Genomic DNA, 17,287 nt, shown 5'->3' on the forward strand with positions numbered 1-17,287 from the left:
AGACCCACACTTATGGAAGGTTTACAAAGAGCTCGTTGCTCCGTGTTTGCGCAAAGCACAAGGACATCCTTTGCATCTTGCAGAAGAGGATGAGGGTTTAGTCCTTAACATGCATGGGTCACAAAATGAAAATAAATACTGTTGTCCTATTTAAGGTGCTGGCAATATTTGTGCATAGGTTTGGCCGTAAGAATAAAACTCTTTTTAAAATTAAGAAAAGCTGGGCTTCCCTGGTGGCGCAGTGGTTGAGAGTCCGCCTGCCGATGCAGGGGACGCGGGTTCGTGCCCCGGTCCGGGAAGATCCCACATGCCGCGGAGCGGCTGGGCCCGTGAGCCATGGCCGCTGAGCCTGCGCGTCCGGAGCCTATGCTCCGCAATGGTAGAGGCCACAGCAGTGAGAGGCCCGCGTACCGCATTAAAAAAAAAAAAAAAAATTAAGAAAAGCATCACATTGAAAAATTAATGCTCAGAGGCTGTTTAGTCAGTGATGCAGGATGTAATTCATTTCATAATGCATAGTATTCTTCCCTGCACAGTGACATTCAGTAAAAGAATCAGTCTAAATATGCACAAAATGCACGGTTATTCTTAAATTAAAATCTAGTCACATACATATACATGTTAAACTTATTTCTTCCACAGGAGAAAAAAAATCGCATATATACTCAATACGAAAAATACTATAAAAGGCAATAAAATTCTCTCACTTTAAACAGACTGGAAGAAAAGTTTCTAACATGAGAAAGTAGCCATAATAAACACTAAAAATGCCACGTGACGCTGAATGTATACTTAAATTTGGGGAGCCGAACAGAAAAATAACATACTTCCTTATCTACATTAATTATGGCAAAACTGCATTATGTAAATGGCAGTAGTAACATCCCTGTTGGACGGAGCCGAGAAGCTTGCAAAAAAATTTCATCTGACAACATAAATTTGGTTTCTAATCTTTTAGTACAAGATGAGAGGGGGGGGAAAAAAAAAAAAAAGTAACGTATCCCAACAGTGACCTCTAGTGGACAAGTCTTAAAATGGTTGTCTCAAAAAGAAATTCCTCTTTCGGACTGAAAACAAGCAGAAAAACATTTACAAAGCTAATACTCCCAAATACCATTAAAAAAAAACCGGGGATCAGATAAGGCGCAGACTGAAAAAGACTCATCTAACACTGGCTTATGACAAGGGAGGGTCATCACAAAGGCAGGAGACACAGGAAGATCACCTTTGAAATAATGCTGCGTCCCCGTCTTAGAAACACTGAAAGCAAGAAAGCCCTTGAGTCTATCATCTCGGACTGCTGGGACTTAGCAAAACGCACCACCTACCAACCCCCGAATCAACCGGCATTAGCTGAGTGTCTATTTCATGTTCTGCACGCTTTGGGCACTGCTGTGGGGCGGTACAACATATAAGCATAGGACAGCGTTCCTAATTTCAAGAAACTTAACCTACGGTTCACTGTATGAAAATATCAGTAAATCATTTGGGACCTTAAGTATATAAAGCTAAGTGAAAGAGTAGCGGGCTCCAAACCCGGAGACCTAGGATAGTATAGGTCTTCACTTCCCTTTGGAGAAGTGAAACTGAGCTGGGCCCACAAGGGTTGCTGGGTGGAAAAAAACACCCATGGGTGGTCCCGACACCAGCTTTCCCCACCGCAGCTTCTTAGGTGTCCCCAAGGAGCACAGGCACACTTGGGGACAATGCAGGTTTGGCTCCAGACCACCCATCACGATAAAGACATTACTGCAGTAAACTGAGTCACACGAATTTTTGGCTTCCTGGCGCCCGTAACAGTTATGTTTATACTATCCTGTCATCTACTAAGCGTGCAAAGCATTATGTCTAAAAAACAATGTACATACCTTAAAAAGTACTTTACTGCTAAAAAAAAAAAAAAAAAAAAGCACGAACCATCATCTGAGCCTCCAACGAGCTGTCATCTTTTTGCTGGTGGAGGGTTTGAAATATCGTGAGAGGTACCAATGCGTGATGCAGAGACACGAGGGAAGCAAATGCTGTAGGAAAAAATGGTGCCAACGGCCCTGCTCGACGCAGGGCTGCCACAGACCTTCCATCTCCCAAAACAAGACGCAGTATCTGCCACATGCGACAACGCGAGGTCTGCCCATACGTCAGCACACCGTTCCTTACCCGTGAAAGGGCCCCTATGAAGGGGACACAGACAGCAATTTCTAGGACCTCAGGTGCTGCTTCTCTAGAGCACTCGCAGTCCAGCCCATCTGAAACGAGCCCGTCAGTGGTTAAGAAACAGAAGCGTGTCGTGGTCACAACTAACCAAGTCCGTTAAGCAGCTGATCCTGAGGAAGCTATCAGCTTCCTACACTGACCACTTCACGGAGGCCAGCTGTTTGCCCCCGGCCCTGCTGGTCCTGTCTGCCCCCTCCCGTCAACCACCACTGCTTTCTGTGAGGACTGACTGGGAAGCCGCTGTGCACTCAGCATCAGGCCTTAAAGAAGAATAAGAGGGACTTCCCTGGTGGTCCAGTGGCTAAGACTCCATGCTCCCAACACAGGGGGCCCGGGTTCGATCCCTGGTCGGGGAACTAAGATCCCGCATGCCGCAACTAAGGAGCTCACATGCCACAACTAAGGAGCCCACATACCACAACTAAGGAGCCCACATGCCACAACTAAGGAGCCCACATGCCACAACTAAGGGGTCCACATGCCACAACTAAGGGGCCCACATGCCACAACTAAGGGGTCCACATGCCACAACTAAGGGGCCCACATGCCACAACTAAGGGGCCCACATGCCACAACTAAGGGGCCCACATGCCACAACTAAGGGGCCCACATGCCACAACTAAGGGGCCCACATGCCACAACTAAGGGGCCCACATGCCACAACTAAGGGGCCCACATGCCACAACTAAGGAGCCCACATGCCACAACTAAGGAGCCCACATGCCACAACTAAGGAGCCCACATGCCACAACTAAGGGGTCCACATGCCACAGCTGAGGAGCCCACATGCCACAACTAAGGAGCCCACATGCCACAACTAAGGGGTCCACATGCCACAACTGAGAAGTGGGCACGCTGCAACTAAGAGCCCGCAGGTGGCAACGAAGACCCGGTGCAGACAAATAAATAAATAAATACGAAGGAAAAAAAGAAAGAACAAGACATGGTCCCTGCCTTCAACACAGCTTAAGATATCTCTGGAGAGGAAGGAACAGGAAGCAACGGGAGGACAAGGAAGGGCCACACTGGTGTCAAGAGTCTATGAACAACAGGCATTGGGGGAAGAGAGAGTTCCGGTTGGCCCTGGCTGGCAGGGGAGGAAGGGAGGGGTGGGGCGGCCTGGCGTCAGAACCTCCGCTTTCCTCTGAAGCCAGAAAAGCACCTCCTTCCAGTGCCCAGAGAGCTACCTGTCCAGTCACAGCAAAAACGCAGAAGGAAAAGATTCACTCACAACTCGGCCTCCCGCTCCTTCCGTGCTCTGCGGGAACGTGTACCTGGGCAAGTTGCTGCCGGCAGGGTCACCCCCCAATCACTGCACCAAAACCCATCAGCAGGGCCCCAAGCCCCAGGTTTAAACGTCAATCGTGTCGCTGTAATAATGAGGACCCTCTAACAGCGATCCCGCTGACAATTCTGAAAGACGTTTACGAACTCTCGTGTCGAAAACGTCAAGAACTTCCGCTCACAAGATCTTGGGGAATTTAGGGGTCATCAGCCCGCTTCCCCCTTCCACGCGGCCGCGGTCGTACTGCGCTGAGTGGCCCCACTGATGTCAAAACCACCAGCATGAACAGGTGCGAGCGCTACACTGTTCCAACGGCCCTACACACACACACACACACACACACACACACACACACACACACACACCGACTCAGGTCCGTGGAGTCACGAGCTGTCCCCAGATCAAGGTCCCAGTGTGACGAGGCTGGTGACTCACTCCCTAAGTACACAAGAGGAGACATCACGACAGTGTGATTGGCACACGAAGAGAAAAACACACGCGCTTTTGCAAGATGAAAGCAGTGCCGAGGGGTTTATCTTTTGAGTCTGAGTTTGAATGCAGCGCTGTCGAGCCAGTCCCCGTTAAAAACCACGGAAAGTGAAAGACACTGATTACAATAAAAAGTGACAGGAGGTGGGCACACCCACCTCCGTGTAATACATATTTATGTTTCCATCAAATGGACATATTTACTATAAACACTGGAAAAGCCATAGCAAAGCCATTCATTTAAATGCCAGAAAAATAGTAAAAGATGCTAATCTGACCTTAGTGGAACAGATCAGGTGTCACGGACACCACTCACAGGGGCTTGAAACAGAATTTACCAAGACGACTAATTAGAGCTTACTGGATTAGGTCAAGAGTGTCTCAAATGGGAGAAAGGGGAAAAAAAAAAAAAAGAAAGAAATAAAAAGTTTGGATCCATTCACAGCAAACCTCTTTAACAGCAGACACAATTTAACTCTGTATTTATGCCTTCCCAAATTAATCTCATGTTGCATGCCCAGAAAGACAAACTGATCTCCTGATCCCTGAGATTTCTCTCTTTGTGGACAATTTAAAAAGAAATAAACTACAACTACCTGAAAGACTTTTTAAGCACCAGATCAATTAATGGTATAAAAGGAATAAAACATGTTTGGCTTTCTTGTTTAAATGGAAACGTGTGCTCTGATGGTGATGCAAGACCTTACAGCAGCGGTAAAAGCTGCGCAATTAAGAAATATGTCCATGAGCTAAACGACAGAGAGCTTTGGGAATTTCTGCTCGCAAAGTCTGGGGGAATTTAGGGGTCATGCAGTCCCCCCTCCAAAACAAACTGCAAATCCCCTCTGAACTGGGACTAGGGTACCCGTGAAGAGCAGGGCCACTTGTTACAAAAACAATGAAGCGGCAGCATATTACCTCTGCTACAAGAATGATCACACGTGACTTGCCAGCCTCACTTTCAGTTGCCGGGGCCCCCGATACGCAAACATGACAATTGTGCCCCTCTGCCCTTGCCATACAAGCATGTGCTTTTTGCTAAAAATGAACGAATACGCCTGTCTGCTGCACACGAGGGGCCCTAACTGCCACTCAATTCTCAGTAATCAACAGCCCTGTGACATTGCTTCGAGCTGTATATAATGCACACACACACACACACATAAATTCGCGACACAAATCCCTCAACATGACATTCTGCTTGGTTTCACTGGACGTGGAAAGCTCCCTGACAAATTCCGGCCACGTGATTAGAAAAATCATTCAAGTCTGCAGGAAATACGGCAAGCACAAAGAAGTGACCGTCAATGAGAAATCAGATGGCAAAGTGGGTCCTGGTCATTAAAACCTTTAAAGCCACAGCTCTAAAAAGAAAATGGCCCACAGTTATTCACAGAAGATACGCTTTACAAAGAGCTATGAAATCTGCTATATGTTATCCGTACCACTGCCAACGCCCAGGACGATTTTCCTTGGAAACCAGACTCAAGAACTTGAAAAATGCAGATACAAGCTTATATAATTTTTACAACTCTGGGCTTTTCTTCTCCCCCCATCAAGCAGGGAAGAAAAGTATAGCAACAGTTACATTTTCCCCTTTTGAGGAGAAAGTATAAATGAAAGCAAAGAACTCTTATTCTAACTTTTAGTTTTGGCTGTGTTGGGACTTTGTTGCTGCACACGGGCTTTCTCTAGTTGTGGCGAGCCGGGCCTACTCTTGGTTGCGGTGCGCGGGCTTCTGATTGCGGTGGCTTCTCTTGTCGCGGAGCACGGGCTCTAGGCGCGTGGGCTTCAGTAGTTGTGGCTCGCGGGCTCAGTAGTTGCGGCGCACGGGCTTAGTTGCTCCGTGGCATGTGGGATCTTCCCGGACCAGGGCTCGAACCCGTGTCCCCTGCACTGGCAGGCGGATTCTTAACCACTGTGCCACCAGGGAAGCCCTCCTCTTTTTGATGAGTTGTTTTTTTTTTTTTAAATAATAATTAAAGTCTCAGCATTTCCGGTCACTGCAGCATTTAGCATGCCCTAAGGGGACCATTTCCAGACAAACAGTGTCACTGTCTTTCTTCAGTTTACACACACACACGATAGGGAAGAATCCTCAAAACAGAGCAAAACTACAAAATACAGGAGCACCATCTGCTCACGTACGTTAGTGTCACCCAAGCAACCTCTCGGTTTGCCTAAATAATCATTGGTCATTAGTGACTTTAAAGGAAAACAGAAGAATCAGCAGTACTGCCACAGTCCCCAGAAGTCAGAGACTGTGTAACAGAGGACGGCGTTGACTTACTTGTTAGCTTGTTGTGGCTGAGGACCAGTTGTGTGATGTGGGACAGGGTGACTGTAAAAGACAAAAAAGAAATCCCACCGTCAGTTAACGCACCCAAAGGACGCCGACACCGCTACAAGCTGAAGTGCTGATTTATTTTCCGGGCTTGGAGTGTTACCGCCCACAAAACCAGAAGCGGGGCTGCGCGGAAGGCTGTCCGTTCAATGTTAAACCAAATCAGGCAAAGCTGTGCAATGAGCAGGGCAGTAAGCAGGCTGGGTCAGCGCCGACGGGATTCACGTCGCAGGGCCAAACACGACAAGCGCTGGGGCGGCGGGGCGGCTCGGCGGCCGGGCCCAGTGGTCCAGCCTCAAGAGCCCATCTCACTAAGGGGATCGGTCAGGAGACCCGGCCCAGAGCCCGGAGAGGGACAACTCCCCCCTCCCCCGCTCCGCCACACGCTTAATTAAACAAACCATGGCATCGAGACAGAGGCCACGTCACCCTAGCGCCCTGAGCCCACAGTCACCCCGAAACGCTGCTGCAGGCTCTCAGATGAGCCCAGTGAGAACCTTCCACGAGTTCCTCTCAACAAGTTTTGGTTGACATTTCAAAGCACCAGCAGATTGCTCACCAATTTCGAACATTATCATGGAGGCTTAATCTGCTGAGATAGATTAGATTGCTTTAAAAAGAAAAAAAGGTTTATCCAACTACCAAGAAAGAAAAGATACATACAGATCCATTTAAAAAGAAAAGAAGAAGAAGAAAAGAAAGAAAAAAAAAAAAAAGCCAGATGGAAAAAAGTGACCTGCCTTCTACTTTGGGTTCTAAAACTTCACTGCGTGGTCAGCAAGCTATATGTATATTTTATTTTTGTGGGTATATATATAAATTATATATATATATATATACACACACATATACCTATTTATTTATATAAAATAAATATTTATATATAAATTAAAATCTAAATGATTATACACAGTATACTAAATATACTAATTAAATACAGTATACTTTGTTACAATTTTAAACGCAGATGTATTAGTGAAGATGTATAAACATATTTTAAAATTTTTCCAATATTCTTTCTATAAGACCGTTAATTTAAGGCAACAGAGTTTTTTCCATAAAGGAATAATAAGACAAATATTTTTTCTCAAGGAGGGTCTCAGGGTTGGACCCCAGCATCCTTGAAAAACATATATATCATCGCTGACCACAATTTTTGAGTGTTTTTGTTTTGTTCAACCTCCCACAAAGTTAGAGAAAAGTTCACAATACAACGCAAAGACCTGCTTTTCTGCCCTGACCCATTTGAGATTAAGCTGTTGGCTTGATGGCCCATAAACTTTACGGTATTCCTACAAAGACATTTTCCTGCACAACCACAATATAATCAAAGTCAAAAACTGAGCACGATACATCATTACCGTCTAATCCCCAGCCCCCAACCAAGTTTCACCAAATGTCCCAGTGGCCTTTTTTTTTGTTCGTTTTTTTTTTTTTGCGGTACGCGGGCCTCTCACTGCTGTGGCCTCTCCCGTTGCGGAGCACAGGCTCCGGACGCGCAGGCGCAGCGGCCACGGCTCACGGGCCCAGCCGCTCCGCGGCACGTGGGATCTTCCCGGACCGGGGCACGAACCCGTGTCCCCCGCGTCGGCAGGCGGACTCCCAACCGCTGCGCCGCCAGGGAAGCCCCCCAGTGTCCTCTTGACATGTGCCCATGACTCTCTGAGTACTTCCCTGCTTTCTGGCAAGAGACAGTCAAGCTCATCTTGTACTTTTGCTGCCACAGGCTTGGAATCAATCAGCCATTTCTCCAATGAGCTGATTCTGTGGAAAATAGTACTTACAAGCCAAAATCTGGGCACTAGATGTGCTCATTGTTATTTGGGGGCTCAGTATTCTCAGTGCACAGGATTAGAGAACACACACAGTCACCCCCACACACACACATCTGTACAGATCTGTACACACACATCTGAACTTGAATCCCAAGTTCACACCAATAGATGGATTCCAATACAACACTGCAGGTTCATTCTCATTTTCCCCGTTTCCTATTTGTTAACTCCCTTCTCTAACAGCAAGAACTCTGGCGTCCATTATTTTTAGCTACTTACGTAAGCCATCGACACCCCTACTTATAACTGCGTGAAGCACGGTTACCTTGCAGCTGTGTTGAGATGGCTCTATGCTGACCTGCAGGGACACCTGGAAGCCTGACACTGATTCTGAGTCAAGATCCAGATGAGGAGGTGAGCTCGAGATGTGTCATGTCCTGTTCAAAGCTGCAAACACCTTGGAGGCTCCAGGACCCGCTTGTTCACATGTCCAGGGACATGTAGGTCGCCGGCTTATACCTGGTTAGGGGCACCTGACCAGTCGAGCACAGAAGACAGCGCTAGACATTTCTGCCCACGCACTCCCAACACCCAGACTCGCTGAACACGTCTTCAAAGTTCTTACCTGGAGGTAAAGTATATGCCCCGAGCAACCAAGAAACGGGCCCGTGGGGGCTGCGCCAGGGAGGCCCTGGGAACCCTGACGCCGCCTGTGCTTTCTAAGCCCTGCTAAGCTGTGTCCTGTGCCCTCATTAACTCCCTGGGTGAGTGGGCTCTGAGGAACCTTCTGGGTTCTTTCAACTGTGCACCCGTGTATTAAGGCAGGAACCCGTCTCCCCATGTCCTTCCTTCCTACCTGGACACCTGCCCGGTTTACCCCCCTCACCTGCACCTCCAACCTCCTGGCCCTGGTCCTGCTTTGGGGCTTGGACCCCCCCAGCCAGGCTCCCCACCCTGCTCTGAGCCACCACGCCCACCCCTCAACCCCTGAATGCCTCTCTTCCTGTTGCACTCACTGGCTTCGGGATTGAAACCTTAGGGGAGGGGGAAGAGAAGGGCAAAGCACAGGGGAAGAGTGTTTTTGTGATTTTGAAAAGCATCACCATGATGGCTTCTTACATGACAAGTTAGACTCTAGACACTGCAGAACATCTCACACATTTGTATTTGTAAGAGTTAAGATTGTTCTTGTCCACCAGATAAAGCATTCCTTTACCTCTGAGGCATAGAGTCCGATATGAAAACAGAAATTCTCCAAGAGCTGTCCTCATACAAAACCAGATGAAACAGATTCAGAGATATACGAGTTAAGACAGTGGTCGGTATCATAGGAGAACAAACCACAAATAACGGGAGTTACACAAGAGTTTCTCTCTCCCTTACACACAGGCAGTCCAGAGGTTCCTGGTATCCTGTTGCTCAACCATTCATGGATCCCACCTCATGCTCCAAAAAGGCTGCCTGAGCTTAGACATCATGCCTGCATTCCCCTTGGGAAGATGGAAAGGGGAAAAAAGGCTTCCTCCTTTACAATTCCTCCAAGAAATTGCACATGGCACTTCCATTCACAAGCAATTAATCAACATTTTGTAATACAGTGAGGCCTAGATGCAAAAGAGGTGGGGAAACAGCCTGGATTCCAAGTGACCACATGCCAGATACAATTAGGGGTTTTATAACCCACAAAGATGGGGCAAACCAAAACTGGCAGACAACTAGCAGCCTCTCACACTAGCAAACCACCCCATTTGAGTGCCACAGAAATCAATTCTGATTACAAAAGCGAAAAACCCCTGATAATCTGATTGCCTCCTGCCTTAATGTTTCCTAAAATATCACAACTACCATAATTAAAAAGAAAAGAACTTTGCTCTTCTCCCAGCTAATATTCACAATGAAAGATTTAATTAGGAAAAGTTGGGCCTTTTCAAGCTTTTCATTCTGTCTTCTCTACAAGCAATTAGCAGGGGAGAAAATGAGTAAGTTTGAAAGTTCTTTTTTTTTTTTTTTTTAAATAGAGAGGAGAAATGCATCTGTTGCTTCACCAGATCACACCACTAGATGAATTGTTCTTTCTCATTATTGTTACAGGGCTACATGCTAAAGTAGGTAAGAGGGAGAAAAATTAGAGCAGAAAAGAAAAAGTTAATAAAAGATCTTTGAGGAAATATTTAGGGCAACAAAGGACTCCAGGCTGGGTCTGTAGGGAGAGCAGTTAAGTTGGACAGAACTGAAATCACAGAATCAATCGCAAAGCCCGTGACAGGCAAAGACCAAGGACAGACAGACATATTCATGCAACCTGCCGCTCCCCTCCACTTGGCCATGGTGAGTCCACTGTGGGTTTCCTATGGAAACTGCAGTGTTAAAAAAGGAGAAAAGGTCTACCAAAACAGAATGGCTTATTTAAAAGTACGACAGCCACCCTCGTCGATCGTGCGGGTGAAATGGAATGAGGCTGTGCCCACTGGCCTGCCCTGCTAATCCTAACCACACACTGGGAAACCTCCCGCTGCAGGGATATCACACCTTAACAGTCCTGCCAGTCATGAGCTGTCGGGAAGCAGGGGCACCAGAGGAGTGACAACAAACTGTTATGAAAATTCCTAAAGCAAATATTAAACCATGAGGCGTTTTCAAAGTAGAATATGCACTTCCAAAAGGCAGCTAAATAACTGGGAAAATGTGTTGGCGTACTCAGTTAACTGTTGCCGTGCCTTGCATACCATTCTGTCTCTAGCCTTTAGAAACGGTGTGTGGGGGCTTCCCCGGTGGCACAGTGGTTGAGAATCCGCCTGCCGACGCAGGCAACACGGGTTCGAGCCCTGGTCTGGGAAGATCCCACATGCCGCGGAGCAGCTAAGCCCGTGCGCCACAACTACTGAGCCTGCGCTCTAGAGCCCGCGAGCCACAACTACTGAGCCCGCGTGCCGCAACTACTGAAGCCCGCGCGCCTAGAGCCCGCGCTCCGCAACAAGAGGAGCCACCGCAATGAGAAGCCCGCGCACCGCCACGAAGAGTAACCCCCGTCTGCCGCAACTAGAGAAAGCCCGCGCGCAGCAACGAAGACCCAACGCAGCCAAAAAAAAAAACAAAAAAAGAAATGGCATGTAGGTGGGAGAGGGAAAAATTGGGAGACTGGGATTGACACAAGCACATGACTATATGTAAAACAGAAAACTATTAAGGACTTACTGTATGGCACATGGAACTCTACTCAATACTCCGTAATGGCCTACATGGGAATAGAATCTAAACAACAGTGGATATACGTGTACGTAGAACTGTTTCACCTCACTGTACACCTCAAACTAACACAAACTGTAAATCAACTATACTCAAATAAAAATTAAAAAAAACAAAAACAACAAAAATCCAAAACAAACGGTATGTGGGTGAACACTATCAGGCCAAAACGAACAGTGGAAAGAGAATTGTGGGCAGGGAGCTGTTTGAAGGGGAAGGGGGTGGGGCAGGGTGACGTGGCTGGCACTGTATGTGTGACTGATGACGGTTTATTCTCCAGCCAAGGACGGAAGCGGCTGGAAAATGCTAAATGCTCGGGGCTTCCCTGGTGGCGGAGTGGTTGAGAATCCGCCTGCCGACGCAGGGGACACGGGTTCGAGCCCTGGTCCCGGAAGATCCCACATGCCGCGGAGCAACTAAGCCCGTGCGCCACAACTACTCAGCCTGTGCTCTAGAGCCCACAAGCCACAACTACTGAGCCCGCGTGCCGCAACTACTGAGCCTGCACTCTAGACCCCATGAGCCACAACTACTGAAGCCCGCGTGCCTGGAGCCCGTGCTCTGCAACAAGAGAAGCCACCACAATGAGAAGCCCGCGCACCGCAACAAAGAGCAGCCCCCGCTCACCGCAACTAGAGAAAAGCCCGCGCGCAGCAACGAAGACCCAACACAGCCAAAAAATAAATAATAAATAAATAATCTTTTTTAAAAAAAAAGGAAAGAAAATGCTAAATGCTCAAGAAGCAACTGGTTGTTCCAATAATTTCCATCAAGGACCCAGTCAGGCACTCGTGGACTGGATATGTACCAGGCGCGCTCAGAGTGTCAATGGGGTCTTCCTTGGAGATTGTGCTAGAAGTAACGTCAACAGTACATCCTCATTAGCCTGCGGCAGTCCTGGATTACGGCCGCTTTCCCTCTCAAAACTGTCCTGGTTTGGATGATATGCCCTACAGTCCCTCAATTTAGGTAACACAGAATACGCACCAAAATCCTAAACTGCAAGATATAAAAGGATCGTGGGCACAGGAGAAGTGCATCTGAAAGGATAACAGGAGATCAGAAGGAGATATCACAGGGGCTTCCCTGGCGGTCCAGTGGTTAGGACTCCGCACTTCCACTGCAGGGGGCCAGGGTTCAATCCCTGGTCGGGGAACTAAGCCCTGTGGTGCGGTCAAAAAAAAAAAAAAAGAGAGAGACGTCATTTACTGTGAGATGACATGTCCAAAAATGCTTTAAGGCACTGAAACTGGACTTGGAGGATATATGGAAATTGGAGGTCATGGAAGCCATTCTAGGCTTATCTGACTGAAGAGATGGAAAACAGAAAAGACACAGGACTGGATGGGGCAGGCGGTATTACAATGGAATATATTCAGAAGAATCAAAGGACTAGCTAACGCTCCTAGCAAAAGAATCATGGTTTCTAGATAAAACGTGGAAGCAGATGTTATTTTTTAAAACAGACACAGTCATCTTATTTCCTTTCCTCCTTCTTCAGCATCAAGGAGGCAGCGTGAGGAAAGAAAGGTAAGCAGGATGAAATCCACAGCCCCAGATGGCGACACAGCAGACATACTTTCAAAACAGCCCCCGCCGTATCACAATGACGTGCCACAGGCTGGAACCTGCCTCTCCGGCTTTCAGCCCGCCAATCAGAAGCAAGTCCCTCCTCTGGTGGCACTTTAGAAAGTTTAAAATTTGTTCTAGCTTCACAGAATGACGTTTCTATCCAGAGGAAAAAGCACAGCCAGGATGAGACAAGGGGGGTGAGACTTGGAAACGCACACGGAGATATGGGACTTGAAAGTTTCCGCCATCTTGTTGCAGGTCAGAATTTGGCATCTTTGGGTTCCCAACGAAAGAGGCTAGAACACTGGCCACCAAAACCTGGATGGTAACTGTCAGCTCATTTCACAGGCTGCGCTCCCATGGAAGCAACCAGAAAGACCCCGCTACCTTCAGAAGACGAACAGTTTACTGTTTTTTTTGGTCTCGCCACACGGCATGCGGGATCTTAGTTCCCCCCACCGGGGATCGAACCCACGGCCCCTTGCATTGGAAGTGCGGCGTCTTAACCACTGGACTGCCAGGGAAGTCCCCAGTCTACCCCTTTTTGACAGCCCTTGAGCTATCAAATATTGCAGTGGGAGAACAGCCATACCCTCTGGGATGTTCAAAGAGGGTCACCTTTGACTTGTGTTACAATTGCAGGGTGAGCAGCCTTCAAATTCGGTGCAAGTCTGCAGATTACGCTGCAAACAGTACCCTCTGTGAATTCAATTCCTCCCAAAGTTGTTGACTACAGAGAAGAATTCATTTGAACGGAAAACACAGGATGGTGCCAAAGGCTTTTCCATTTCGGCTCCTGGTAGGCTAGAAACGGCGGCAGCCCTAAGTCACCCGGATTCAGAGACTCGGCGGGGCTGCGGGAGAGGCCGCACGTGAGCGCCACGCAGCCGCGCTGACCGCTCCGGGTCCCGGGTCCCCACGACGCGTGATTAAAACGCCTGCCCGCATCACACGCTGGAGTTACTGCACCCCCGCTAGAAGGATGCAGATTCAGACCTGCTTCAGCATGCACCTTCTGACAATACATTTAGGCGAAGGCAGACGCTAAAACGTTTGATACCGAGATGTAATACAAATACCGTGTTCACCAACACACCCAGCATCATAAAAGAACATTTCTTTTGAATTTCGTTCATAATTTAAAACTTCAGGGGGAAAAAAAAAAAAATCACCAGGGTATGAAAGCTTTCCTTTCCTCCCCAACCAACTACTGTGGTGAGTTGGAAACTCTTTGGCAGCAGGTTTTCAAAACTGGTTACTTGACTGAGTCCTATTTGCAGATAAATGGTCACTCACGCATACTTAATTGCTTTTTCATTCAACAGAAAGCAATTTATCATATATGATGATTTTGAACAATGTGATACGTCTTCCTTTACGTACGTAAGAGCAGAGAATTCACACGTGCTGAGAACCCCGTGAGCTGGCCACTGACTGAGGCTTCTGTGTCTCCTGGGACGTCAAATCAAAAGACGCTGGACCGAGGGCGCCGAGTTACTGAAAACGTGGAGCCCACATCCTCCCCATCCAAACACATCGCTTTACAGTCTCTCCTTCAGGAAAAAGGACACAGCAAAAGGTTTAATTCTGAAGATGTCTGGGAGAATTAAAGAGGAAAATACAGGGAGCTACCTAAGGCTCACGGCTGTTCACTGCTCTTGGGGAACAAGGAGGATGACAGGAACGAAGGCTCGGGGAGTTACAAACTGTTGGCAGGGCACACGGTACGTAGTTATGGTGACAAAGAGAGAATATGCGTGAGACACAGGTACTGTGTCCAACAATAAGAAAACAAACATCCCAATTAAAAAATGGGCCAAAGACCTTAACAGACACCTCATCAAAGAAGATATACAGAGGGAAAACGAGCATATGAAAAGATTTTCCACATGACATGCCATTAAGGAGCTGGCCACTGAAAACAACGAGATACCGCTACACACCTCGCAGAATGGCCAAAATCCAGAAGGACCGACGGCACCAAACATTGACAAGGATGCGGAGTAACAGGAACCCTCGTTCATTGCCGGGGGGGCGGGGGGGGGCACGAAACGGTGCAGCCACTTTGGAGGACAGCTCGTTTCCTGTTACACCAAAAACACTCTTACCGTACGATCCAGCAATTCCGTTCCTTTGCATTTACCCAAAAGAGGCAAAAAACTATGTTCCCACAAAACTCTGCACATGGATGTTTACAGCAGCAAACTGACAAAATGTGAAAGCAACCAAGGTGTCCTTCAATGTGTGAAAGGACAAAAAAACCGTGGCGCGTTCCGACAATGGAATTTGAACCAATAATAAAAAATACCAGCTATCGAGCCAAGACAAGACACAGAAGAAACTTAAACTCATATTGCTAAGTCAAAGAAGACTTTCTGTAAAGATTACGTACTGTACGATTTCAACTATACCGCATTCTGGGAAAGGCAAAACTATAGAGACATAAAATTTCAGTGGTTGCCTGGGGTTCAGCAGGAGGCAATGAGGAAGAGAGGGAAAAAGAAGTAGAACACAGAGGGTATTTAGGACAGTGAAACTACCCTGTAGGATACTGTGCACCTGTTAAAAGCCACAGTGTGTTACAGCACAACAGCAGACAGCAATGCAAACTGCGGATTTTAGCGAATAATGCATCACTGCTGCTTCATCAACTGCAACAAAAGTATCACTATCACTGGAATGAATGCTAGATGTTAACGACAGGGGAAACTTTGGAGGGTTAACAAAAGGGGAAACTGCTGTTAAAAAAAAAAAAGTGAAGTATCATAAAACAAACAAAAACAGGAGAAGAATGGGGATAGAATATGCACAAAATGACTCTTTTCAGCAATACCGGCGCTGGTAATATTAGCATTGCTATTTGTGTGTGTAATGTACCAAATAAGTAGCTGTGAGATAGTCTAACGTCATGTGTATCCCTGACAATCAGGACTCTCAGAGTGGAAGAAAAGTAGAGACTAGTGTGGAGGAAGTTAAATAAGAGCCTTAAAATCCCATATTTGAATTGGACCTACCAGTATGAACTCGTTAGATATTGTAATCTTCATATATGTGTATATATGTATCTGTATATATCTACAGATAGATAGATTGCATATATATATACACACACGCGCGTGTGTGTGTGTGTGTGTGTGTGTGTGTGTGTGTGTATACTGGGGTTTTTTTTTAGCTCTGTCTGCTAAAAATGCCCAAAGACCATGAAGGACCCAGGAATAACGAGCGCCCCTGGAGCCCAGATTGTGGTCCTAAAATATTGCCCACTAGGACAGACCAACAAAAACAGCGTTTCTATGAGGACAGCTGATTCCAGGTCCGGGATGGGAATTCACAGACACACCGGGAACAGCTTGTTACGCTTTGCTCACGTCCACCGGATGGGAGAGCCAACGACAAGAGGTTCCCAGAGGCCGAAAATGAAGAGTCTGTACTTGGACAAGGACCGTGGCCGCGAGGCCGTGGTGTCCACGGAGGAACACGTATTATTTTAAAGAGCCAACTTTCCGACGCCTGTTTCCACGTTCAGAGTTTCCCCTTGAATGGGTCTGGGGTGCAGCCTGAGCGATGGAATGTTTAAACGTTCCCTAGGTGACTCTGAACAGCAGACAAGTTTGCCAGCAGCTGGTACAGACGATGCCAGTCTGTGAGCGAGCTAATTCTCAGAGAAAAGCTCGAGGTGTGAGTGATTTGTCTCGGGAGAAGGCAACGCACTGCAGCGAGCAGCTCTGCGAGAGCTCACTCTGCATCAGCAACGTTCAGCCTTTGCCTGACACCTCAGTTGCAAACGCCTGCCCCATTTCGGTGGTTCCTGCTTCCCTTCTAAAGCGTACACAAGAGCACAACCCGTGACTCAATAATTCAACCCCTAGTCTGCGACCCACAGAAAGGAATCTGCGTCTTCCCACGGCCACAGCAGCACGACGGGTGACAGCCCTAGCCCGGCAGCGACGCGAACATCCATCAACAGCAGGACGGACGCCCGGACTTGGCAGTCACACCCTGGATCTGCAGCCGGCGTCACGACACACGAGTGAAGCTCATGAACGAGATGCTGAGCGTGAGAGCCAGACAGGGAAGGGTGGACGCCGTGAACCCCCTTTGCCTTTGAACAACGCGCATCGACAGGCACGCGGCATCTGTGCTGTCGGTCAGGACCCTGTCCTGAGGGGCTAGTGCCTGGGACGTGCCCCCCGCCCGCTGTTTCTCGCTGTGGCAATCGGTCACGCTGTGCTGTCACATGTGCGCTTATCTATAGGGGCGCTTCAGTGAAGGCTTCCTGGAACGGATTGTTTTTTAAAAGAGCGTGTTAAGTGTTTGGGGAAGGAGGAGGTTCCTGTTTCCTCGGCCCCGTCGGCAAGAGCG

The 17,287-nt window shown here is 47.8% G+C and overlaps 1 protein-coding gene across 4 annotated transcripts in view; it reads right to left on the reverse strand.

Moving 5' to 3' along the window:
* The window catches only part of RSU1 (Ras suppressor protein 1), a 187,950-nt gene that overhangs the window by 163,112 nt on the left and 7,551 nt on the right, over window positions 1–17,287 (reverse strand). For 2 of the 4 annotated variants that reach the window (XM_059059229.2, XM_059059231.2), the window contains exon 3: window positions 6,279–6,329. The exons of the other annotated variants lie outside the window; for them this stretch is intronic. In XM_059059229.2, the coding sequence (XP_058915212.1) occupies window positions 6,279–6,329 (51 nt within the window). The remainder of the gene's footprint in view (window positions 1–6,278; window positions 6,330–17,287) is intronic. 4 annotated transcript variants of the gene reach the window in all.

The sequence above is a fragment of the Kogia breviceps genome, chromosome 3 (genome assembly GCF_026419965.1).
Source record: "Kogia breviceps isolate mKogBre1 chromosome 3, mKogBre1 haplotype 1, whole genome shotgun sequence".
Taxonomy (NCBI): Eukaryota; Metazoa; Chordata; class Mammalia; order Artiodactyla; family Physeteridae; genus Kogia; species Kogia breviceps.